At 41.9% G+C, this 26,731-nt stretch overlaps 1 protein-coding gene across 1 annotated transcript in view; it reads right to left on the bottom strand.

Annotated features, from left to right (window-relative positions):
- Positions 1-26,731, bottom strand: part of LOC120524942 (pleckstrin homology domain-containing family A member 3-like) — a 47,403-nt gene that overhangs the window by 1,975 nt on the left and 18,697 nt on the right. Inside the window, exons 4-7 of the mRNA XM_039746824.1 lie at positions 22,674-22,810; positions 13,778-13,939; positions 13,643-13,686; positions 1,381-1,532 (exon numbers count right to left, since the gene is read on the bottom strand). Of these exons, the coding sequence (XP_039602758.1) occupies positions 1,381-1,532; positions 13,643-13,686; positions 13,778-13,939; positions 22,674-22,810 (495 nt within the window). The remainder of the gene's footprint in view (positions 1-1,380; positions 1,533-13,642; positions 13,687-13,777; positions 13,940-22,673; positions 22,811-26,731) is intronic.

Genomic DNA, 26,731 nt, shown 5'->3' with positions numbered 1-26,731 from the left:
TGAGTTTTTTTTTATTATTATTGTGGCCGGAGTGCCAATTCTGCCACCAACCCCCATGTTTTCCCTGCAGGTTGGAGGGTCTACATGCAGGGCTGGATGCAGATTAACGTCATTCCCAGGACTGAGCATGTGTGGTGTTACATACAAAGGATAGAATAAGAAATGAGACAATCAAGGGGGACAACAAGAGTGGGAGAGAAATCTAAGTAAGGACTGGAAAGGAGAATGAAGTGGTATGGATATGATGAGGAGAGACAAAGAATATGTGAGCAAAAGAGAAATGGGAATGTGGAAGTGGATGGATAACATAAAAGAAGGTCTGAAGGAAAAGGGGCTGACTGGGGAGGAGGTGCAGGACCGAGCTGTATGGAGAAGGTTAATCAATTACATCTACCCCACACAGAAGTAAAAAAAAGATGAAGAAGAAGAAAAAGAAGTAGTTTTTTTTTTAAGACTGCTTTTTAAAAAATGATTAATATATTGACAGCATTGTGAAGACAGTGCCCTCTGGTGGTGACCATCTCAATGGCAGCTCAAGCTCAAAGTACAGAATATAGCAGGCAGCAGATGGGGAAAGGCAACAGCTTCCTATGGACCACATCCTGGATAAGCAGGTTTGGAAAAGGATGGATGGATGGCTGTAGAACTGTTATGTGCACAGAGAGCAGTGAAATTCTGACCTGCATGTCTGACTAACTTGTACCACATCACCACTCTCTGGCGCCGTGATGAACAAGAATGGATTACTACACTGCAATAATAAACCAGCTCATTTCATGTACGCTTTATTACAGGGCTATCAGACTCGGGTCCGGGAGGGTCACAGTGGCTGCAGTTTTTCATTCTGTCTTCTTAATTGGTGACCAGATTTTGCTTTTAATTAATTTCTTTTGCCTTCTTTTAAATTACAGTAACTCAGGCTCTTTAGTTATTTCTTTTCCTTAATTAGCAGTCAAGCAATAATGAGACACGAAACAAGCCACCACGTGAGCAGCTCACCTGTGCCTGTCATACAATATCTGAAAATAAAGAAAGGTGAAGATCTCAGTAAGGTTGATCTCTCAGTTCAACCTTCTGACGATGTTCTTTGAAAAAAAAAAAAGAACATCAACAATTTTGGAAATGTCTGCTGTGGCAGAATGAGAGCAACAAAAATCTGTGGAATTAAATAACGGGTTTAATTAACAGCAAGAATCTGCTTCTCATTAAGAAACTGGTTCACCTGTAAAGTTGTTACAACACTCAGTAGGCAGTGCCAAATGAAACGGAACTGAGCTGAATTAACGTAAGAAGATTGTTGGCCCGAGGCGTGCTGGCCTCAACTCCTCCTGAAGTGTCTTGACGTCACACATTTGTGATTTCTTACATCGTGTACAGTACCTTCTTTTTCTATGTCTGGTGAGCCGTCACTTATGGACCGATGGGTCATCCGACGTTGAGCACGAAAGGCCACCATCTCCTCCAGGCTGCGCAACACTGTTTCACCGCTGTTCTGGGTGCTAATCCATGACCCTGGCACCTCCTCTGTCACCCTGCCAAAGGAAAATAAAAGCATTAAAGCAGTCTATCATATTAACAAATTGTGAGGAAACAGGCGTGTATTTTGAAGGTCTAAGGAAGACAAATGAGGGCACCAATAAGAGAGGAGCAATCGCAATGTCATTTCTATATACAGGTATACAAACACAATTAAATAAATAAATAAATATAAATATATATATATATATATATATATATACATACACACACACACACACACATACATACACATATATATATATATATATATATATATATATATATATTTATATATATATTTATTGTTTTGTTGGGCGAGCAGGGTGCAAGGATCCCTAGTTGTGGCGGATGGCTGGGGGTTCTGCCCAGCCGGGATGCCTGGAAGGACTGGGACACCTCCCCTGGATAAAGAGAGGGCAGCCGCCCTGGTGTGCATTGGGGCCACGGGGTCAGAGCTGAAAAGCTCAACCCTGTTAGGGCCTGTGGCCACCGCCAGGAGGCGCTCGGAGGATTATAGAGCCAGAAGATCATCACAAAGCACCTGGAGCACATCTGGGATATTATAAAAGGGGCCACCTCACTCCAGTAGAAGAGCCGGAGTTGTTTGTCTAATTTGGACATTGTGAGGTGCTGTGTACAGAAAATAAATATTAAATGTGTGTTTTGGACATTTGGTGTCTGTCTGTGTTAGGGGGCTGAACTTCCTATGTATATATATATATATATATATACACTGCTGCGGTGGGCTGGCGCCCTGCCTGGGGTTTGTTTCCTGCCTTGCGCCCTCTGTTGGCTGGGATTGGCTCCAGCAGACCCCCGTGACCCTGTAGTTAGGATATAGTGGATGGATGGATATATACACTGTAACAAAAGGCTCTATATAGGCGCCTGACCCGACACAGATGGACATGGAGGCACGTATAAAATAAGAAGACTTTTATTTTTCTTCATCTGGAGGGCACGTCTTCCCTGTATCCCCCAGCCACAACACAGTCCCAAAACACCAAGTACACCATATATACACACCAAGTACACACTATATATATATATAGTGGAGGACTGCCGGCTTCGTGCTCCGGCCCTCACCCCCAGGCCACCAGGAGGAGCTCTCCCGACAGCAGGATCGTGCCCCGAGTTCCAGCAGGGCCTTATGGACTATGTAGTGTTTTTACACAGCCCTGCTGGATACCTTGGGGACCACTGGGAGTCGCTGTAGGGGGGCTCATGTGCTCTTGTGTGCCCTATAACCCGGGAGTATGTCATGGTCACGTGACGGGAAGGAACGACGTGCTCCCAGGGTGAAGAACAGGACTGTTTGCTCTGACCCGGAAGGAATAAGGAACTGTGGTCTGATTGGACAGGAACGCCTCCGGGTCAGGGGCTATAAAAGGACTATGGGCCAGTCCAGACACTGAGCTGTGCTGGGAGGGAGGAGAGCAAAGTGTCTGGGCAAGGAGGAGAGAAAATTATAGTATTGTGTTTATTTAGTGATTAGTAGTGATTTATGAGTAGTGTGGAAGGTGCTTGGTGCACAGTGGAAAAAAATAAAAAGTCTTGGACTTTTACCTGTTGTCTGGAGTTGTACCTGAGGGTTCAAGGGAGCACTAGCGCCCCCTACTGTCACAATATATATATATATATATATATATATATATATATATATATATATATATATATATATATATATATATATATATATATATATATACACTATATATATATATATATAGTGGTCCCCGACGCCCAGGAGGACGAGAGGAGGGCTTGTGCCTCCTCCAGACCGTATTGGGGGCCTCGGGTAGAGGGCTTGGAAGCCCAGCCCTGTAGGGACCCGTGGCCACCGCCAGGCGGCGCCCAGTGCCTGATTATCCCGGGAGCCCGGCACTTCCGCCACACCAGGAAGTGCCGGGGAAAACTTTGGAGGACACCGGAGAGCTGCGGGAGGACAGCGGCACTTCCGCCACGCTGGGCGTGGCCAAGGGAAGAATGCCGGGAACACCTGGTGCTCGTCCGGGAAGCATATATAAGGGGCCGCCTCCCTTCAGTGAGCAGTGGATGTCGGGTGGAAGTGGACAGAGCTGGAGAGAGGACTGGAGGCAGCCAGGAAAGAAAGGCACAGGAACTGTGAGCCCTGGACTTTGGGGAATCGGTGCAAGAGGCACTGGGGATAGGGTTGCACGTGACGTTAATTTGTAAATAGTGTAAATAAATAGTGTGTGGTGATGAACAATATGTTGTCCATCTGTGTGTGTCCGGGTCAAAGTTCACAATATATATATATATATATATATATATATATATACACTCACCTAAAGGATTATTAGGAACACCACACTAATACGGTGTTTGACCCCCTTTCACCTTCAGAACTGCCTTAATTCTACGTGGCATTGATTCAACAAGGTGCTGAAAGCATTCTTTAGAAATGTTGGCCCATATTGATAGGATTGCATCTTGCAGTTGATGGAGATTTGTGGGATGCACATCCAGGGCACGAAGCTCCCGTTCCACCACATCCCAAAGATGCTCTATTGGGTTGAGATCTGGTGACTGTGGGGGCCATTTTAGTACAGTGAACTCATTGTCTTGTTCAAGAAACCAATTTGAAATGATTCGAGCTTTGTGACATGGTGCATTATCCTGCTGGAAGTAGCCATCAGAGGATGGGTACATGGTGGTCATGAAGGGATGGACATGGTCAGAAACAATGCTCAGTTAGCCCGTGGCATTTAAATGATGCCCAATTGGCACTAATGGGCCTAAAGTGTGCCAAGAAATCATTCCCCACACCATTACTCCACCACCACCAGCCTGCACAGTGGTAACAAGGCATGACGGATCCATGTTCTCATTCTGTTTACGCCAAATTCTGACTCTACCATTTGAATGTCTCAATAAAAATCGAGACTCATCAGACCAGGCAACTTTTTTCCAGTCTTCAACTGTCCAATTTTGGTGAGCTTGTGCAAATTGTAGCCTCTTTTTCCTATTTGTAGTGGAGATGAGTGGTACCCATTGGGGTCTTCTGCTGTTGTAGCCCATCCGCCTCAAGGTTGTCCGTGTTGTGGCTTCACAAATGCTTTGCTGCATACCTCGGTTGTAACGAGTGGTTATTTCAGTCAAAGTTGCTCTTCTATCAGCTTGAATCAGTCGGCCCATTCTCCTCTGACCTTTAGCATCAACAAGGCATTTTCGCCCACAGGACTGACACATACTGGATATTTTTCCCTTTTCACACCATTCTTTGTAAACCCTAGAAATGGTTGTGCGTTAAAATCCCAGTAACTGAGCAGATTGTGAAATACTCAGACCGGCCCGTCTGGCACCAACAACCATGCCACGCTCAAAATTGCTTAAATCACCTTTCTTTCCCATTCTGACATTCAGTTTGGAGTTCAGGAGATTGTCTTGACCAGGACCACACCCCTAAATGCATTGAAGCAACTGCCATGTGATTGGTTGATTAGATTAATGAGAAATTGAACAGGTGTTCCTAATAATCCTTTAGGTGAGTGTATATATATATATATATATATATATATATATATATATATATATATATATATATATACACACAGTATACACATATATATATATATGCATAGGTGGCATGGTGGTGCAGTGGTAACACTGCTGCTTTGCAGGTAGGAGACCTGGGTTTGCTTCCTGGGTCCTCCCTGTGTGGAGTTTGCATGTTCTCTCTGTGTCTGCGTGAGTTTCCTCCAGGTGCTCCGGTTTCCTCCCACAGTCCATAGACATGCAGGTTAGGTGAATCAGTGATCCTAAATTGTCCCTAGTGTGTGCCTGGTGTATGGGTGTTTGTGTGTGTGTGTGTGCCCTGCCCGAGGATTTGATCCAGCGTTGCGCCTTCTGTTGGCTGGGATTGGCTCCAGCAGACCCCTCCATGACCCTGTGTTAGGATATAGCCCACCACACCCATCTTTTTCTTCTTCTTTTGGCTGCTCCAATTATGGGTCGCCACAGCAGATCATCTTCTTTCATATCTTTCTGTCCTCTCCATCTTGTTCTGTCACACCCATCACCTGCATGTCTTCTCTCACCACATCCATAAACCTTCTCTTAGGCCTTCCTCTTTTCCTCTTTCCTGGCAGCTCTGTCCTTAGCACTCTTCTCTCATTATACTCAGCATCTCTCCTCTGCACATGTCCAAACCAACGCAATCTAACCTCTCTCAATTTGTCTCCCAACCGTCCAACCTGAGCTGACCCACTATTGTATTAATTTCTAATCCTGTTCATCCTCGTCACACCCAATGCAAATCTTAGCATCTTTAACTCTGCCACCTCCAGCTCTGTCTCCTGTGCCACCATCTCTAACCCATATAACATAGCTGGTGTCACTACCGTCCTGTAGATCTTCCCTTTCACTCTTGCTGATACCCGTCTGTCACAAATCACTCCTGACACTCTTCTCCACCGTTCCACCCTGCCTGCACTCTCTTCCACAATCCCCATTACTCTGTACTGTTGATCCCAAGTATTAAAACTCCTCCACCTTCACCAACTCTACTCATCCTCACCATTTCACTGTCCTCCCTCTCATTCACACATGTATTCTGTCTTGTTCCTAACGACCTTCATTCCTTTCTTCTCTACAGCATATCCCCTCCACAGCCATAAAGTTTAAAAAAAGGAAAAATGTTTCTTCTGTGTGTCCTCACAGTCTTAAATTTCTCACGTTCTGCTTCAGTCACATCCTCTGCTTCAAACGATGTTGCTTTTTGATAAACTTTCAACAGCATGCAGGTCACAGGTTGAAACTGCCTGCCCTCCACGACTTGCCAACTGCCAGGTGGAACAAAGACAGAATACACGTCTGCTCCGAACGATAAGGAAATAAGTGAGAACATTTCATTTACATGTGGGCTTGGAGATGATAAGATTAGCCCTTTAGCTGTGTGCTCTCTAAAGCTTTGTAAAAAGCCAACTGTTTTAACCTAACTGGGTAAATGTTTACAGGATATCAGTATTATAGAACATTAACTTACTAAATTGGCTCTTAGAGTGAGAACTACGGTAGTCAAAATCTAAAGCATACACAAGCTCCTGCAAATTATTAAAAGACAGAAAAGACTTATTATTAATAATGGCACCCTGAGGAAGAAAGAGCTACTTTTAACCAACGCGTCACACACGTGCGAGTAGGAGGCAGCTAAAGGGCCCATGTAATTGTAATTCCACCACAGACCAGGGGGAGGCGGGGTGCATTAACTATCTCTCTCGACTCCTTGCAGACCACTCTCGGGAAATCCCACCAGGTTCCAGCACCACTGATGACATCACTTCTGGTCCCGGCCCTAGAGATGACATCACTTCCTTAGCCAGCCTACAAAGTCGCCATCTTAACTCAAAGACTTTAGTTCTGTTTTGGACTCCGACTTATGTACTAACGTATCAGAATTATTTAAGCCAATTTTCAGCCAGAATATACAGTACAGTATCATGTGGGTGGCTGCCCCAAACTTTTATGATGACTTGGTGTCTTTATTCTGACACTTGATAATCGAATTCGAACTTACTTACTTGTCCAGTTTGTTGCAATAAGATGAACACACGAGCACCCCACTCTCCTAAACAGAGCGACCTGTTTCCCCTTGGGCTTCACCACAGTTCTGCCCCCCATTTCTCAAAGCCACAGGACACCAGCCGGCTGCTACAAATGGGACCCACGCAACAACATCATCAGAAGAGCTTCATGCTTCACAGAAGAACGACGAGTAAAAAGTAAAAAATAATAATTTCGTAAAGCGCAGTGCCAGCACATGTGCCTTATAAGAATTTAAACTCCATTTCCTAGCTACTTTTTAAAGGACAGAACTTTATTTGGGTTTTTACAGAAGCTCCTTAAATAGATATATACCTAAATAGGTAGATAATTAAGTAAATCAATAAATATACACACACTCACACCAGAATGACTATAAAGCAAGAAAATTGAAAAGAAAGGAAACTTCTGCTTTGCCTATCACTGTCCCAAGTGAGGCGCTATATGGGCATATTGTAAATATATTTTCATTCATTTATGTGTAATTTATGTGATACTTAGATAGATATTTAGAAGATGCCAAAAGGTGTTGCCTTTTGAAGCATAATAAATAATGGGCAAGGATGGGCATAACCTCATGCCAAGTGGACCTGACTGAAGGGTGACCAGACAACACTGGTTAAATGCCCCTGGGTGTTATCTATTTGTCTAAGCAGGAGTCTCGGAGTATTTCATCTGTGTTAAGTTTTGTATAAAGATGTCTGCGTACCCAGGCCCCCACGGACTGAGCATGGCTTTGTTATCTTTTAATAAAGTCTGAAGGAAATCAGAAGGCTTTGGACCCTGCATGAATTCCTGGCTTGGGAGAATATTCTGTGACAAGGGCAGTGGGACAGGAAAACAAAAAAAAATAGGGAAGGGTCTGGCTCTTTAGTTTTACTTATGATGATAATAAGCCTTTTAGAGGATAACTCCCACCCTTCCCATGGTCTCTTTGCCCCATTTCCACCTGGCAGAAGGTACTGTAGCACCTAAATCAGTTCTGTCAGGTTCTTCAACTGCTTCTACCCCTCGGCTATCTGACTCTGATCTCCGTGTTGCCCCCTGCCTCCACTTATCTATATATAGGAGTTCTGCTACTATTGTGGTATTTATCATTAGTTTCTGTTATTATTTATTTTTTTTACTATCATTTCAAATTTTTACCATCTATTTATTTAATTACCTATTATTTATTTATCTACTAATAGTATAGTTCAGTTCAGTAACTATCTTACAATTGTCCAGTATTTATGTATATTTTTGCACCACTGTCGTGGGGAAATGTTATTTTGCGCCACTGCGGTGTATGGATGCTCTGACAATAAAGCCACTTGACTTGACTGGACTGGATTCGAAGCTAACCATTCAAAATTACAAAAAGGCTGATTGTGGAAACAAAGTGCAAAAACAGACCAATAACATCCCATGGCTTTGCACAACGCATCTGGAGTAACTCAATGCCATAATTCGTGCAGGTAAAACAAAGAACCGTTTTTCTACAATTGAATGTCAGCTTTTGCCTTTGAATGAGATCTTTTTCGAATAAATTCCACTTATATTCGAATGATTAAAATATGCAAGCTTTTGAGGCAACTCAGGCCCCTTCTTCAGGAAAGATGTAATACACAAACTGGAATTCCCTTTGTTTATATAGACACCAGGACAAAAACATCATTGGAAAACCTTTAACACCAAAATCCCTGAAGCCTACGAAAAAAAACTTGTAATCCTGAGCCACCTTAAATTCCTTCGCACCTCTCCGTCAGCATATTTTGTCTTGTAAATGTGTCGATCAGCACAAGCAGCAAGCAGCCTGCCATGCCATTCCCCCACCGATGGAGCTACATCCATCGCAAAATTCACAGAGCTCAAATATGTTTATCTCTGGGTGTGAGGTATCTGGAGTTGTAGAGGGTAAATAATGTATCATTATTTGGAATACATACACTTCATTTGTGTTCTGTGTCTACAGCGATCTGTACAAGTGTAGGATGACAGGAAATGTGAGAAATGCTGAACACATAACTAAAAATGTTTTTCATATTTTAGCAATAATTGATGAAATGTAGACATGAAGTGTATAATGTTTGAAGACTGAAGCCCAAATATCAAATACACACTTTCGCAAAAGGTACAAATATAACAAAATAAATATGCTTGTTGCCGCTTTGCGTAAGGTGAAGTCAGGCACGGGTAAGACACGTGTCAAAGAAATCTCTCAGTCCAAAAGTTCGTTTTAAAAATATTTAGTGAAAGTTAAAGGCAAATAATCCATACAAGAATAAAAAGAAAAATAGTTACACACAAAGGATAAACGCAAAAAAAAGGGAAAAATGTATCTTTTATAAACTTAGTTTTTCTTATGAAGCTTTGGTTACTTCTGTACTTAAAGGTTATTTACTTCTTCTTCTGTATGCTTTAAACATACGGTTCAAAACTTAGATCTTTTAACTTACGAGTTACTTTACACTCAAAAGACCCTTAGGCCGTTGGCACTTTGATATGCGCCAAGCTCAGTTCTATGCGTAAGCACGAACGCGAGCATAAAAAGAATTCTTTCAAGGACACGGTTAAAAAACCGTATGCCTCTATACCTTACACAAGGTAAGGCAAAACACTTACGAAAGAACATTGTTTACTCAAAAACTGTTAAGAAATGACAGGAAAATACCAACTCAATTCTATTCACGGGGGTTTTAGGAACCTCCCATATTTTATGCATTATCATCTAGTAAATATTCATACATTTTATAGAACTAGGAAAATGGCTCTTACAATGCTTTTAGTGTTAAGTGAAACATCTTAGATGTAAATAATTAATAGACCTCTCCAAGCTGAGATTAATTTAGCAAAAGAGGAGAACAATGTCTAGTCAAGATCTTTTGAGAAGATGACTATCCAACAGAGTCTTTTGAAGTTTCTGATGAGTTTTTCCATACAATGTGGGTCTCTAGTCAGGTTGTCTGTGTCAGTCTGAGCGATGCAAACAATCTTCACATAAACGTTAACTTCCCAACTCGAAACTCATGCTAAAATGTAACATATTACAACATGGTTTAAATAGAGACAACAGTCTCACTACATCCATAATGGATAACACCCTAGTATTACAATTATATCCAAATAGCGACATACGATTTGACAGCCTTAAACTGCACCTCTCACAACACATGACCCACTACCAATCCACATGCAGAAAAAGAACAAACAACTCCAAAGGCAGATGCTTTGATTGCTCTCCAAAATCATTTCTGCCTAATAGTGTTTATGTCAGGGGTCTCCAACCTTTTTTCCTAAGAGCTACTTTTACAAAATGAAAATGGCCGAGAGTTACTCATGTTTTCTAATGTTTATTCTCACAGCTTATTTCAACCCAAACAAACTGAATAAGCTTGTTTTGCCTGAACATTTACAAAATGTTGGTGGCCACAACTCACATTTTGCATTACAACAACATCACAAAAAATAGTTAGTTCACCTGCAAGTGCATTTTGTACGTCTGTATGCATTTTCTAGTGTATCTCACACTATTGAGTTAAAACTTGAATGCTGTCAAAACAAAACAATGCAATTCCAAATCCACAGATCTGACTTTTTCATTTGTCATTTTGTTCCATGTCACTGTTTCACTTGACATATCCAGTTGCATGTGTGACGTGTTTTTTAGTTAGTGCGATAACTGGCACTGCAAGGAGTCAACAAGAGAGGCAAGTGTATGGTGGAGTGGAGCCACTCAGGTTCACTCTTATGGAGTCATTTCAATGCTCATCTATCAGTCTTGTTCTGAACTTTGATTTCATGACATTCATGTCAGACTCACAGAGGTATGCAGACATTTTCTGAGCTGCTTGGTGAAGATTCTTATACTTATTTGGCTCTGCTAAGCTCCAGAAATGCTGAGAATGACCTGAAATAGCAGAGTTAATTTAATTTCATAGCTTGTTAGTGCTTTATTGGCAAGAATTGCTTTCTAATTAAGCAACCAGGTCAGAACAGAAACCTGCAGCCACTGCGGCTCTCCAGGACTGAGATTGAGGACCCCTGGTCTAGAGCATTATATATGTAGGAGAAGGATGAAGTAGCCAAAACCACAGGACGTGCCACCATTTGTTTTCCACTTTAGCCACTGACCATACCTAGTTTCAAAGAGTCTTTCAAAGGAGAATTGGTGGGTCAGTGTTTCATAGTTGAAAGTAAAGAATCCAAAAAAAGTAAGTAGGATAACATTCTCCATTTTAGGTATGGTTGTCCTTCCATTCACTACTCCTTTAACTCTTTGGTTATTGTAATCATGTCCTGTTGGACAGACTTAGAGATTAATTTCAGCAGCACAGAGAAGTGTAGTTATTGCTGTTGTAAGATCAAATATTAACTGTTTCAAAAGACAGGGGTTTGTCACAGAGAAGTCATTTGTTAAAGCCAAAATTTAGTCACAAGTCATTCCACAATTTTCACCAAACTTACCTTCATTCTTTATTTTTTTTTTGTTTGTCAACTAATCTAAAATGCATTTCCAAGTGTTTGTAAGTGATCTTTACAAGCCAATATGTAAACTGTATCTTTTGTTTGTCTTTCATTGGTGTTTTCCTCAAATAGTTTTAGCACTTGGCTATTTCGTATTTATTTTGGATCCAAAAGTTTTCGGCAAAAGTCTGCCTTTACTGTCCCACCACCTGGGTAGCCACTGTTTTGAATATTCCACAAGTAGAGAGGGAGACCATTTAAAAACCCTGGCCACACAACCATTTCATGATCAAAGTACATTTACCAAAGTAATCAAACAATAAAACAAAACAAAACAAATCTCTAATTCAAAATTCAAACTGCAAAATAAAGAAAAAGCAGAAAATCCAAATTACTACATTCCAAATTTAAAGATGAAAAATCCAAAAAGAAAACAAAAAAAAATGAATTCAGATTTTCAACAGAGTAGATATTTAAAAATAATTAATACACATGTAATAAAGTCTAAAATTCAAGATCAAAAGCAAATAAAACTACAAAGCCAAAATCCAAATGTTTAAAAGTCCAAGCTTAATGGTCGAAACTGAAAGACTGCAGCAAGGAATGCAGAACAGAGCCGAAGAATAAATATTGATAAATATCAGAATAAAATCCACTGCATCTATGCGAAGGCTGTCTCAAGTTTAAATAGCCTCCAGTTGCTCCAGTCTCCATGAAGAATATGTCATGAAATAGGACCAGGAGAACAAGACATGGTCAAAAATATGTGGAAAAGTCAAACACCAAAAAGACTAACCAATATTTCACCAATTCAAATCACTAACCAAAAAAAATCAGAGATTCTTTTAAACAAGCAGGGATTGCCAAACCAGGAAGCCTTAAAACAAAAAAATAGCTGCACGTATCTCTCTTTAAATGTGCATTCTGGCCTAAATACCGTCAACAATCACAATCTCCCTATGGATGATGGGAGTGTTGTCATAGTAATGGGAACATTAATCTCTCAAGATAGTGATGATCATACAAAAGCAAAAATGGCATTGAGGAACATTGTGAAAAAATATAAACTTTAAATAATAAATCCAAAAATTCTAATAGTAACACACATGAATTATTTAGAGTCAGAAGACACAGAGGTAAAGTATATATTGCATGAAACGACTGCAAAAAATTGGAGAAAATGTAAAGAGATGAAGCCACTCATAACACCAGGTACTTCAGCTTGAGCAAACTGCAGCACCTGAGGGCCTCTGCCTAATCTGTGGTATTGCCCCTCACATTAATAACAAACTAATAATAAGGAACAATGAGGAACAAATCAAACTGATGAAAGGAACTAGAAGATAATTAACAATTACAAAACAATTAACAAAAGTAGCACTTAACTGAACACCTTAGAAGGACGGAGAAAACAAATTGCAAATGAAGCAAAAAAAAAAAAAAACACAAAGCACCAGGGTGAGATCCATGACAAACCAAAAGACCAATGGGTGTTGTTGCCTTCAACAACATGGTGATGGGTATTAAAATGACCAAAATGTGATGCCACCACTTAAGAAATCAACAGACAAAATGATGACACATTGATGGAAATCCATTATCTAACCCGCTATTTCCTAACTGCAGGGGGTCTACTGGAGACAATCCCAGTCAACACAGGACGCAAGGCGGGAAACAAACCCCGGGCAGTGCGCCAGTGCACCAAGCACACACTAGGGACAATGCACCTAACCTGCATGTCTTTGGACTATAGGAGGAAACCCACGCAGACACGGGGAGACCATGCAAACTCCATGCAAGGAGGACCCGGGAAATGAACCCGGGTCTCCTAACTGCGAGGCATCAGCGCTACCCACTGCGCCACCGTGCTGCCCTTGATGGAAATCATCAAAGAAAAAAATAAAAATTAACCATAACTGTCACAAATAAAATCCCGACGTAACAGAAGTAAAATACAGAATTTTACACAGAACCAACCATTACGTGCCCAACTGGTCACTGTTGTTGCCACCTTTGGGATTTTAACCTTTAATTCCACCAAATCAGTATTTATGTCACTCTTTTTGGTGCTAGGATGAGACCTTTACATGGCAAGATTTAATTTCCAACTCACCTGTCAGCGGGAACAGCTCCAGCGTGGCTAGCAGATCGTCTCATCTGTATGAAGACATGGAAGAGAGCACACAAGCATTAAAAACATAAATAAAGCACGACAATATGAAACGACTAAATTGCCAAAAACACTTACCCGTCTTAAGCTGAGGCGTACAGGAGAGACTAGGGACTCCGGTGGCGATGGCTGGAGAAGATCAGCAGCCACGCATCTGTCGGCAATGCACATGCATTCCTCCAAGGAGCCTAAAAACTGGCGGCAAGTCTCTTTCAATAAAGATGATGCCTCAGTCATTTTCTAAAGGTAAATACAAATATAAAGAAACCAAAAATTAAAATCCGCTCCTTGAATTTTCTAATATTACTAATGGATTTCCACCCTATTTTTGGACGCTTGCTTTCTTATAGCAGATACAGAACTACTTCTCTGGTATTGGATTTTGTGTTTCCAGTATCTCAAGAAGCTTAACTTACTAAGCTTTCTAAATCCTGCCAACTACGCCAATTACTCTGTATGAGTGACCTTGTATTTATCTGTCTTCCACAATGTTACCTTTATTCTTCATCTCAGAAATGTATTTAACTTGACTGGTGGCTTGTCAAATAAGGGGAATCAAAAAAAGACAAGGCAGGCAGGTCACGTCTCCCAGATCAACCAATGTGTCTTATAGAACTGACCGCCGACCTGTATTGATTATAAAACAGACAGACAGAGAAAGGAGGAAAACAAAAGGGACAGAATGACAGAGCGAAACATAGAGAGACACAGCAAAAAGGTATAACCAGAAGATCAGTCAGAGAGAAGCATTTGAGCCCAATGTGCAAAGTGAAAGTCAAACTCCAGTAACACATTGAGATGAAAACCAAAGACTTTTAAAGCAAGAGATGCTTGCTGTAGTTTAGTTGGAGAATTGCACATTCCAAAAAGATGGCTTAAATTCTGTCACGAATGATGATATCATGATGGTGTGACCTTCGCCGTATGTCCCCAGCAATCTGGTCTTAGCTATCCATCCATTCATCCATTATCCCACCCGCTATTTCCTAACTACAGGTCACGGGAGTCTGCTGGAGCCAATCCCAGCCAACACAGGGAGCAAGGCAGGAATCAAACCCCTGGCAGGGCACCAGCCCACCGCAGGGCACACACAAACACACACACTAGGGACAATTTAGGATCGCCAATTCAACCAACCTGCATGTCTTTGGACTGTGGGAGGAAACCGGAGCACCCTGAGGAAACTCACACAGACACGGGGAGAACAAGCAAACTCCACACAGGGAGGAACCGGGAAGTTAACACAGGTCTCCTTACTGCGAGGTAGCAGCGTTACCACTGCACCACCGCGCCACCCAGTCTTAGCTACTTAATCATAAAACGATAGTGGCCATCAAGAAGACAGCATTGTGATAAAAATAATAAACAACAAACAAATAAATCGAACTATTAAAATACCTAATGTAGCCACAAAATAAAAAAAAAAAATAACACACACCAAGAATGTAAGATTCAGGGAAAAAGTATCCTAGCCATTGGAAAAATTCTTAAACTGTGCAATACATTCATAAATGTATGTTCACTCATTACACAATTCTTACCTATGGTGTTTGTTCCAAAGTGGCCAATGTCAACTGAATCTACCCCTGCTCTGAGCAGGAGCCTATCCTCATGCCCAGGGAGCTATCCCACCTGTGTCTCTGAAAAGCAAACCTGTGCATCAGCCCCTCTAACAATTTAGTCCTTAACTATAACTACTTCCCCAATTCTTTTTTGGGGGCTGATTTAGAGGTGACCTCTTGGGGATCCTCATCCTTGCTTACCACCTCAGAGTTATCAGAGATACTGTCTAACTGTACAAGGTTCAGAAAACAGTTGGACATCTCTAACTCTAGGGTTCACATTTCTGGACATTAAGCAGTTGCCAAATTCCCCCCTGAGGACACATTAAGTTCTATCTAAGTCTGTGTTACTTTTTGCTTACATCCACCCATGAGGTACCTGTCTCTGCCCTGTTGGATGTGAATCTCCTCTTGAACAAATGTAGGGTTGCACACAATCTCCCTAAATGACAATGCATAAATATGACCTAAAACATCATCAGATTTTCACTCAAGTCCTAAAAGTCGATAAAGAGAAACCAGTTAAACAAATGAGACAAAAATATTTTACTTGGTCATTTATTTATTGAGGAAAATGATCAAATATTACATATTTGTGAGTGGCAAAAGTATGTGAACCTTTGCTTTTAGTATCTGGTGTGACCCCCCTTTGCAGCAATAACTGCAACTAAACGTTTCCGGTAACTTCTGATCATTCCTGCACACCGGCTTGGAGGAATTTTAGCCCATTCCTCCATCCAGAACAGCTTCAACTCTGGGATGTTGGTGGGTTTCCTCACATGAACTGCTCGCTTCAGGTCCTTCCACAACATCATGAGTTCATCAAGAACACGGGGACACAGTTGGAAACTTGTTAAGGGTAAATTTCGCACAAACATTAGGAAGTTTTTACCAAGTAGTGTGGTAGACAGTAAGACGTTAGGGACTTTCAAAACTCGACTTGATGTTTTCTTGAAGGAAACAAGTGGATAGGACTGGCGAGCTTTGTTGGGCTGAATGGCCTGTTCTCGTCTAGATTGTTCTAATTTTCTAATGTTCTAACATTTCGATTGGATTAAGGTCAGGACTTTGACTTGGCCATTCCAAAACATTCACTTTATTCTTCTTTAACCATTCTTTGGTAGAACGACTTGTGTGCTTAGGGTTGTTGTCTTGCTGCATGACCCACCTTCTTTTGAGATTCAGTTCATAGACAGATGTCCTGACATTTTCCTTTACAATTCTCTGATATAATTCAGAATTCATTGTTCCATCAATGAAGGCAAGCTGTCCTGGCCCAGATGCAGCAAAACAGGCCCAAACCATGATACTACCACCACCATGTTTCACAGATGGGATAAGGTTCTTATGCTGGAATGCAGTGTTTTCCTTTCTCCAGACATAACGCTTTTCATTTAAACCAAAAAGTTCTATTTTGGTCTCATCCGTCCACAAAACATTCTTCCAATAGCCTTCTGGTTTGTCCACGTGATCTTTAGCAAACTGCAGACAAGCAGCAATGTTTTTTTTGAAGAGCAGTGGCTTTCTTCTCGCAACCCTGCCTTGCACACCATTGTTGTTCAGTGTTCTCCTGATGGTGGACTCATGAACATGAACATTAGCCAATGTGAGAGAGGCCTTCAGTTGCTTAGAAGTTACCCTGGGGTCCTTTGTGACCCCGCCGACTATCACACGCCTTGCTCTTGGAGTGATCTTTGTTGGTCGACCACTCCTGGGGAGGGTAAAAATGGTCTTGAATTTCCTCCATTTGTACACAATCTGTCTGACTGTGGATTGGTGGAGTCCAAACTCTTTAGAGATGGTTTTGTAACCTTTTCCAGCCTGATGAGCATCAACAACTCTTTTTGTGAGGTCCTCAGAAATCTCCTTTGTTCGTACCATGATACACTTCCACAAACGTGTTGTGAAGAGCAGACTTTGATAGATCCTGTTCTTTAAATAACACAGGGTGCCCACTCACACCTGATTGGCATCCCATTGATTGAAAACACCTGACTCGAATTTCACCTTCAAACTAACTGATCATCCTAGAGGTTCACATACTTTTGCCACTCACAAATATGTAATATTCAATCATTTTCCTCAATACATAAATGACCAAGTATAATATTTTTGTCTCATGCGTTTAACTGGTTTCTCTTTATCTACTTTTAGGACTTGAGTGAAAATCTGATGATGTTTTAGGTCATATTTATGCAGAAATATAGAAAATTCTAAAGAGTTCACAAACTTTCAAGCACAACTGTATCCCAGCCATTAATAATACTATCAAGCACTTTGGCCTTCGCCCCACCATGTTACTCACATGTACTCCTATCTAGAGTAAAATACTTTTCAAATACTTCTTTTATTTTTTCAGTAATTTTCTTTCACATATCTCATAATCTGTAAGTAAATTACACTTAAATGAAGATGCCACCAAAAAACAATATTTTGTATGTCATTTACCCCTTGTGATTTGTAGTGACAGCTATGAAAAATTTGGTTCTCATGTTTTCAAGGAGAACAGAGATAACAGGGCTTCTGATAAAATGTGCACCTATAGGTACATCTCAATAAATCAGAATATCATTGAAAAGTTAATTTATTTCAGTAATTCAATTCAAAAACTGAAACTCATATATTATATATAGATTGATTGCACACAGAGTGATATATTGTAAGCATTTATTTCTTTTCATTTTGCTGATTATGGCCTACAAGTGATGAAAACTCAAAATTCACCATCTCAGAAAGTTAGAATATTACATAAGACCAATAAAAAAATATTTTTAATGCAGAAATGTTGGCCTACTGAAACGTATGTCCACGTGTGCAGTCGATATTCAGTCAGGGCTTCTTTTGCACGAATGACTGCATCAAAGCGGCGTGGCATGGAGATGATCAGCCTGTGGCACTACTGAGGTGTTATGAAAGCCCAGAATGCTTTGATCGCAGCCTTCAGCTCATCTGCATTGTTGGCTCTGGTGTCTCTCATCTTCCTCTTGATAGATTCTCTATGGGGTTTAGGTCAGGCGAGTTTGCTGGCCAATCAAGCACAGTGATACCATGGTCATTAAACCAGGTATTGGTACTTTTGGCAGTGTGGGCAGGTGCCAAGTCCTGCTGGAAAATGAAATCAGCATCTCCATAAAACTTGTTAGCTGCGGGAAGCATTAAGTGCTGGTAGATGGCTGTGGTGAATCTGGACTTGATAAATAAAACACAGTGGACCAACACCAGCAGATGATATGGCTCCCCAAATCATCACTGACTGTGGAAACTTCACACTGGACCTCAAGCGACTTGGATTCTGTGTCTCTCCACTCTTCCTCCAGACTCTGGGACCTTGATTTCCAAATTAAATGCAAAAATTGAGTTTTCATCTGAAAAGAGGACTTTGGACCACTGAGCGGTTAACAGTCTAGTCCATTTTCTCCTTAACCCAGGTAGGGTGCTTCTGACGTTGTCTCTGGTTCAGGAGTGGCTTGACACAAGAAATGCTGTGACAGTTTTAGCCCATGTCCCTATGTGTGGTGGCTCGTGAAGCACTGACTCTTGTCCAGGCTGCGGTTCTCCCCGTTGCTTGTGAACCTTTTTCTGCCCCATTTTTTCCTTCCACTCAACTTTCCATTAATAAGCTTGGATACAGCACTCTGTGTACAGCCAACTTCTTGAGCGATGACATTTTCTGCCTTATTGTCCTTGTGGAGGGAGGGTGTCAATGTCTGTCTTCTGGACTACTGTCAAGTCAGCAGTCTGATTGTGTGGCCTACTGAACCGGACTGAGAGACCATTTCAAGGATCAGGACCCCTTTGCAGGAATTTTGGGTTAATTATCTGAGTGCAGTGGGACACAAGGAGTCTACAATATTGAACTTTTGAACAATATTCTAATTTTCTGAGATACTGAATTTTAGGTTTTCATTACCTGTACGCCATAATCAGCAAAATTAAAAGAAATAAACACTTGAAATATATCACTCTGTGTGTAATAAATCTATATAATATATGAGTTTTGAATTGAATTACTGAAATAAATTAATTTTTCAATGATATTCTAATTTATTGCGATGCACCCGTATAGTGAACAATAATTAACAATAGCAAACGTACATAAAAAAAAAAATCTCCCGGAAGGCCATAATAGATGAACTATATAAGTGCAGGTGCAACCCAGCTGGGATTTATGAAGGTTCCTATCCTAGTTTTTTTTTACTGATTTTCAGGGACAGTTTATCTTTCACGGTAAAAGGTGGCAGTACTACTCTGGGTATGGTCCCAGTTTGGATCCTCACAGGTTTTCATGGGACCTGTAGTTTGAAATAGCAACACTGCTAGGATCCCTGGGTGCCCCCAGAGGGCACTGCCAAGAGAGGGTCTCTCGACTTTGGGGAGCTTCCATATGACCTGGAATTGCTTCCACCATGCTGTGTCATGACATAGGAAGTACTTCAAAGTCCAACATCAAAGGAGCCACCTCACCTCACTTAGGTGACTCAGAGTTGGAAGACACAACACAAAGCTCTCCTGGAGAAGTGGAAGGAGAGGGAGGGGACTGTTTATTGGAACTTGCTTGTGGTTAAGGTACTGTGAGAAGTACAGAAATCTTTACTTGAACCTGGTACTGTGTTGGGTCTTGTTGTGTCTGTGGTTTGGGACTCAGTCATTCATTTGTTCACAATGCATACATATTCTGCAAAAATTGTGTTACATAAATGCTCAGGGCAATCTGAATTCTTCTAAACTGAAGATAAGACTCTTCAACAATCAATGAGGGAGAAAGGCGACCGTTCAATTGAAAATTGTGATCCCATTTGAGTGTGTCTCCTGTTCCTGCTCAGATTTTATCTATGAAAACACGCCATTAACTCTTAAACCACCAGAATTGGCTTTAGTCATTTCCCAATGCAATTTGCCGGCACGCCGGAGCTTAGTATATTCAGCAACGTACATTTGTTGAACGCCACAACCGACTAAAGTCGGTTCCAAGTGCAATTTGCCAGCATGCCGGAGCTGATCAGTCCATGCCGTACATTCGTTAAGCAGCCAGCTCATGTCCACTGGAGCCCCCTTAGTGAATGAGCTTCACTGTCCCTGGGATTCTGCCACTGCACTAGACTAGCCTGCAAGCATCAGCGTTGGCCTCTGTGGGCTTACGTGCAGCGACTTCAGGCGCAGTTGGCTCGGTGATTTACTGAATTTCATCAATGGCATCAGTTGCACCTTGTACCAGTACATATTGTTCCAGTAGATTTTTAATAGTTTTTATAGTTCATTGCCAGTGTGTAAAATGATCAGTGTTGCAGTAATTGTGATGCTCTTTGCATGAAAAAAAATGTGTTCCATTAAAATTTCACTTTTTCTTGGTGAATGGTGGCATTTACTTAAAAAGTGCAGCAAAAATGTATTTGGCATCCATTTTATTGTGGGCATAGATTAGTGGTTCCTAAACATTTCTATGCCCTGCAACCCCTAGAAAATGTTTGATTTATGTTCGTACCCCTTACAATAATAACATCACATTTCAAGATGAAGAAGTCAAATTTCTAATTTTTGAACCACATACAGTACTGAACAAACTGAACTCAAAAAATAAGCTTTTAACTCATAAAATTAAAATATAAATTGAGGAATTTGCCTTTATAAATCTCAGTAATCTCGTAAATGTGTCCCTCATGACACTCGATTGATGATACAAGGGTTGAGGTATCCCTGTGGTGTTATGGGTCCACAGCTCGTGGAGAAAAGGCCATTGATTTTAAATAAATAATCATCGCACCCGAGGCGGCTTCGTGAGGGGGGTTGTTATGTAGCAGCGGGGCAGTCGTCGATGTGGGCGTTTCTCACCGTGTGCACAGGTGAGGAACTGCCCACATTCGTGATTGCTCCCGTGGCTAATGCTGCAGCTGTGATGGCCCCTCACGCTTTTAAAAGAAGCGCGAGTCGGTTTTAGGGAGAGAGAAAGAAACGATCGGAGAGAGAAAGGAAAGGAGAGGACGGAGGTTACCGGGAGCAGGAGCGGAAGCAGGTCGGTGAGAGGGAGAGAGCCAAGAGCGGCGGACGTGCGAGCGAATGAGCTCGTGGACAGCTGCATGGAAGCTGGGTGTTAGGCCGACACCCACGTGTTTGTGTAGATGTCGCTCCCGCTGAGCGAGCAGGTAGCGGGAGTGACCAAGGTGAAAGCGACAAGCCGCAGAAGGCCGCAGAAAGGCAGCGGAAGTCGGGAGGCTTGGAGTGGCAGTCCTTGGTGTGAGCGTCCTGGAGACCAAGGAGTCCAAGTCTCGAGGCTGGGATGAGAGCCAAACCGAAGCCAGGGATCGGGAGGTCTCCAGTCTTGCGTGTGTTTGAGGAGGGCAGCTGTAGAGAGCGTCTTGCCTGCTGCTTGGCCCATACGGGATAAGCAGGCGAGACGCTAACAGAAGAGCACCGTATTTGTTGATGGTTTTAAGACTGCTTCCTAAAAAGATTTTAACCTCTCGTTTTTAAGGATTGTTTTTTCTATTTATTGGTTTTACTCCACGTTCTTTTTATGGATTATTTATTTAATGAATTGTGAAGACCTGCACTATTTATGAACACTGTTTTTGTTGACTGTTTTAAATAAAAGCACTTTTGCACTTTCTACCTTCCCCTTGCTCAGTAATTTGCCTCCATTGACTAGCTCACTCGGCAACATTATCGACGGTGTTGGGTTCAAGTGCTTCCAACATCAAAGGGAGTGTGGAGCCAGAACCCACATCGTCACAATCCCGTGAAGCATCAAGTGCCATAAGGCACCAATACCCAGTTTAATGACCAGCTCATGTCCACTGGCACCCCCTAGTGAATGAGCCTCACTGTCCCTGGGATTCTGCCGCTGCACTAGACTAGCCTGCAAGCATCAGCTTTAGCCTCTGTGTGCTTACGTGCAGCGACTTCAAGCGCAGTTGGCTCGGTGATTTACTGAATTTCATCAATGGTGTCAGTTTTACCTTCTTCATATTGTTCCAGTAGATTTTTTAATAGTTTTTTATAATTCATTGGCAGTGTGTAAAATGATCAGTGTTGCAGTAATTGTGATGCTCTTTGCATGAAAAAAATATGTGTTCCATTAAAATTTTACTTTTTCTTGGTGAATGGTGACGTTTACTTAAAAAGTGCAACAAAAAGTATTTGGCATCCAGGGGTGCATTAACTCCCCCCAAGTATGTGGAAGTTTAAGGGTTAAAAATTTTTCTTGGCTATCACAACAAATTATGTGAAGTGAGTAAAAGACAGTAACACTTTAATGTTTGGGTGTAGTATTCCTTTAAACACAGATGCTACTGTTCTGCTGTATTTTTCTACATGTTTTTCTACATGCACTTGTGACTAATATTTGATAGATAGATAGATAGAAGTAATATTTTTCCATTGATATGAAAGGCACTATATAAATGATAAATTGGTACCTGTGTATCTGGAGTCTGGCTTTCCTCACCCGGCTGCACTGACTGTTGGATTTTTTGGACCTGCTCCAAGAGTAGGTCGCAGTAAAGTCGAAGTTCTGACATCTTTGACTTTAGACACCGTCCAGCATCATTTAGCTCTGGGGACAGTAAATGTGGTTAGAAACACTGAAGGATTTCTCATGCTCACAAATAACACTACATAGACATCCTCACCACTACAGTGCAGACCTTCGTCTCCATTTTCACCTTTTATCCACAGTGCCCCGGTGTTTTTAATGGCTGAAAACAGACACAGTGAAAAACGCTCTGCAGAGATGTATGTTTCTGAAAACACTGCGGTGTGGATGGGTGAAAATAAACAGTTTTTGAAAACGTACAGTCCAGTCATTCTCTGGTTGGTTCATGCTTATACGTGGACTTCCCTGACTGGATCCTGCTCATTTCAATATCTCGTTCTTTGACAGGTCACCCTTCTCGAAAGATGTCTAAATTCCAAAGTAGTGGACACAGAAGACCGGCTTTCCATGGTGCTGGTTGAGTTGCATGCCTGTAAGTATCCAAATTGTGTTTTGTATATTATGTGCACTTACGGCAAATAATTTACCGGTCCCTACAGTTTTACAATAAGTCACATAGCTAGAAGCATAACTATTCCTTAAAAGTGTTTCTCAACATTTTTGGTGTTGTGACCCACTTTTTCCCATACAAGTGTCTTTATGGCCCACTAGGAATGGATCATCAGAGTAGGGTTGTGCCCCTTTGGTAAATCGAGCACAATAATCACAGCCACTGTACGACCAACTTTCAACATAAATACCAATATAAACAACAGCAAATTGTGGCCCAGCGGCAGCAGCCTACTACCCGACCCATTGGCCATAAAGAATAAAAATTCCTCTTCAGTTTCCACTGACGCACACATTCCCATTGTAGAGGAACGGCTATGTCATTTGTGTTTTAAGTCATTTTAGTGTGGGCATAGATTAGTGGTTCCTAAACTTTTCTATGCCTTGCACCCCTAGAAAATGTCTGATTTATGTTCGTACCCCCTACAATAATAACATCACATTTCCAGATGAAGAAGTCAAATTTCTAATTTTTGAACTACATACAGTACTGAACAAACTGAACTCAAACAATAAGCTTTTAGCTCATAAAATTAAAATATAAATTGAGCAATTTGACTTTATAAATCTTAATAATCTTGTAAATGTGTCCCTCATGACACTTGATTGACGATACAAGGTTTGAGGTATCCTGTGAAACATCAAGTGCCACAAGGAAATAATACACAAACAGAGATCAGGAGGTTTGGGGGTTTGGAGACCCCCATGATGAAATAGATGCCGGCATGTTCCTAAGCAATGAAACACACAGTCGATGAGCTTTGTCCCCGATAACACCTGCACTGTTAAAATTGCTGCACTACTGCGAGGACCTCCAAAGGAAAGATGAGCCGAATGTACGCAACAGGTGTTCCATCCAATTCAGTGCCCCCTGGCAAAAAAGTCAAGCAAACCTCGAAATATGTGACATTTCACTATCACGGTTAGCACAGAAATCAATGCTAGACCTTGGCCTTGTCTACGAATCATTCTTCTTCTTCTTCTTCTACTTCTTTCGGCTGCTCCTGTTAGGGGTCGCCACAGCGGATCATCTACTTCCATATCTTTCTGTCCTCTGCATCTTGATCTGTTGCACCCATCACCTGCATGTCCTCTCTCACCACATCCATAAACCTCCTCTTAGGCCTTCCTCTGGTCCTCTTACCTGGCAGCTCTATCCTTAGCATCCTTCTCCCAATATACCCAGTATCTCTCCTCTGCACATGTCCAAACCAACACAATCTCACCTCTCTGACTTTGTCTCCCAACCATCCAACTTGAGCTGACCCTCTAATGTACTCATTCCTAATCCTGTCCATCCTTGTCACACCCAATGCAAATCTTAATATATTTAACTCTGCCACCTCCAGCTCTGTCTCCTGCTTTCTGGTCAGTGCCATTCTCTCCAACCCATATAAGATAGCTGGTCTCACTACTGTCCTGTAGACCTCCCCTTTCACTCTTGCTGATACCCATCTGTCACTAATTACTCCTGATACTCTTCTCCACCCTTTCCACTCTGCATGCACTCTCTTTTTCGCCTCTCTTTCATAATCCCCATTACTCTGTACTGTTGATCCCAAGTATTTAAACTCCTCCACCTTCATCAACTCTACTCCCTCATCCTCACCATTCCACTGACCTCCCTCTCATTCACACACATGCATTCTGTCTTGTTCCTACTGACCTTCATTCCTCTCCTCTCTAGAGCATATCTCCACCTTTCCAGGGTCTCCTCAACCTGCTCCCTACTCTCGCTACAGATCACAATGTCATCAGCAAACATCATAGTCCACGGGGACTCCTGTCTAGTCTCGTGTGTCAACCTGTCTATCACCATTGCAAATAAGAAAGGGCTCAGAGCTGATCCCTGATGTAATCTCACCTCCAACTTGAATGCATCCGTCACTCCTACCACAGACCTCACCTGTCACACTTCCCTCGTACATATCTCTTACGTACTTCTCTGCCACTGCCGACTTCCTCATACAATACCACTGCTCTTTTCGAGGCACCCAGCCATATACCTTCTCCAGGTCCACAAAGACACAATGCAACTCCTTCTGGCCTTCTCTAAACTTCTCCATCAACATCCTCAGAACAAATATCACATCTGTGGTGCTCTTTCTTGGCATGAAACCATACTGCTGCTCACTAATCATCACCTCCCTTCTTAACCGAGCTTCCACTACTCTTTCCCATAACTTCATGCTGTGGCTCATCAATTTTATTCCCCTGCAGTTACTGCAGTCCTGCATATCCCCCTTATTTTTAAATATTGGTACCAGTACACTTCTTCTCCACTCTTCAGGCATTCACTCACTTTCCAAGATTTCATTAAACAATCTGGTTAAAAACGCCACTGCCATCTCTCCTAAACATCTCCATGCTTCCATAGGTATGTCATCTGGACCAACGGCCTTTCCATTCTTCATCCTCTTCATAGCTGTCCTTACTTCCTCCTTGCTAATCCATTGCACTTCCTGATTCACTATCTCCACATCATCCAACCTCTTCTCTTTCTCATTCTCATTCTCTTCATTCATCAGCCTCTCAAAGTATTCTTTCCATCTGCTCAACACACTCTCCTCACTTGTGAGTACATTTCCATCTTTATCCTTTATCACCCTAACCTGCTGCACATCTTTCCCAGCTCGGCCCCTCTGTTTAGCCCGTTGGTCCTTTTCTCCCTCCTTACTGTCCAACCTCTCATACAACTCATCATACGCCTTTTCTTTAGCCTTTCCCACCTCTCTCTTCACCTTGCGCCTTATCTCCTTGTACTTTTCACTACTTTCTGCATCTCTCTCACTATCCCACTTCTTCTTTGCCATCCTCTTCCTCTGTGTACTCTCCTGTATTTCCTTATTCCACCACCAGGTTTCCTTTTCCTCCTTCCTCTTTCTAGATGTCACGCCAAGCACCTTCTTGCTGTCACACTGTTACTACATCTGCTGTAGTTTCCAAGCTGTCTGGTAACTCTTCACTAGAAATGCTGTGACAGTTGTAGTTCATGTCCCCCCAATACTCATGTCTGTGTATGATGGCTCTTGAAGCACTGATTCCAGCCGCAGTCCACTCCTTGTCAACCCCCAAAATTCTTCACAATCCTCAAGGCTGCGCTTAGCCCTGTTGCTTGTGTTCCTTTTTCTGCGGTCACATTTTTTCCTTCCACTCCACTTTCCATTAATCTGCTCGGATACGTCACTCTGTGAACAGCCAGTATCTTTAGCAGTGACCTTTTGTGGCGTCACCCAGTGCCTGTCTCATCTCCTCCCTAAACTCTTGACTTGATCAACAACCAGCATAAAAGACGGGCTTTTTGCTAGGCACCTTATCTGATCTACAGATAAAATTCCTTACTTTCATTTTGATATTGTGGGCTTTCAGTTCTTGTATTGCCTGGTAACGACTTATCACTGTCACAAGCCGTCTACTAAAGCAGATGATATG

Source organism: Polypterus senegalus, chromosome 3, assembly GCF_016835505.1.
Source record: "Polypterus senegalus isolate Bchr_013 chromosome 3, ASM1683550v1, whole genome shotgun sequence".
Lineage (NCBI taxonomy): Eukaryota > Metazoa > Chordata > Cladistia > Polypteriformes > Polypteridae > Polypterus > Polypterus senegalus.
This window is presented reverse-complemented; position numbering and strand designations above follow the sequence as displayed.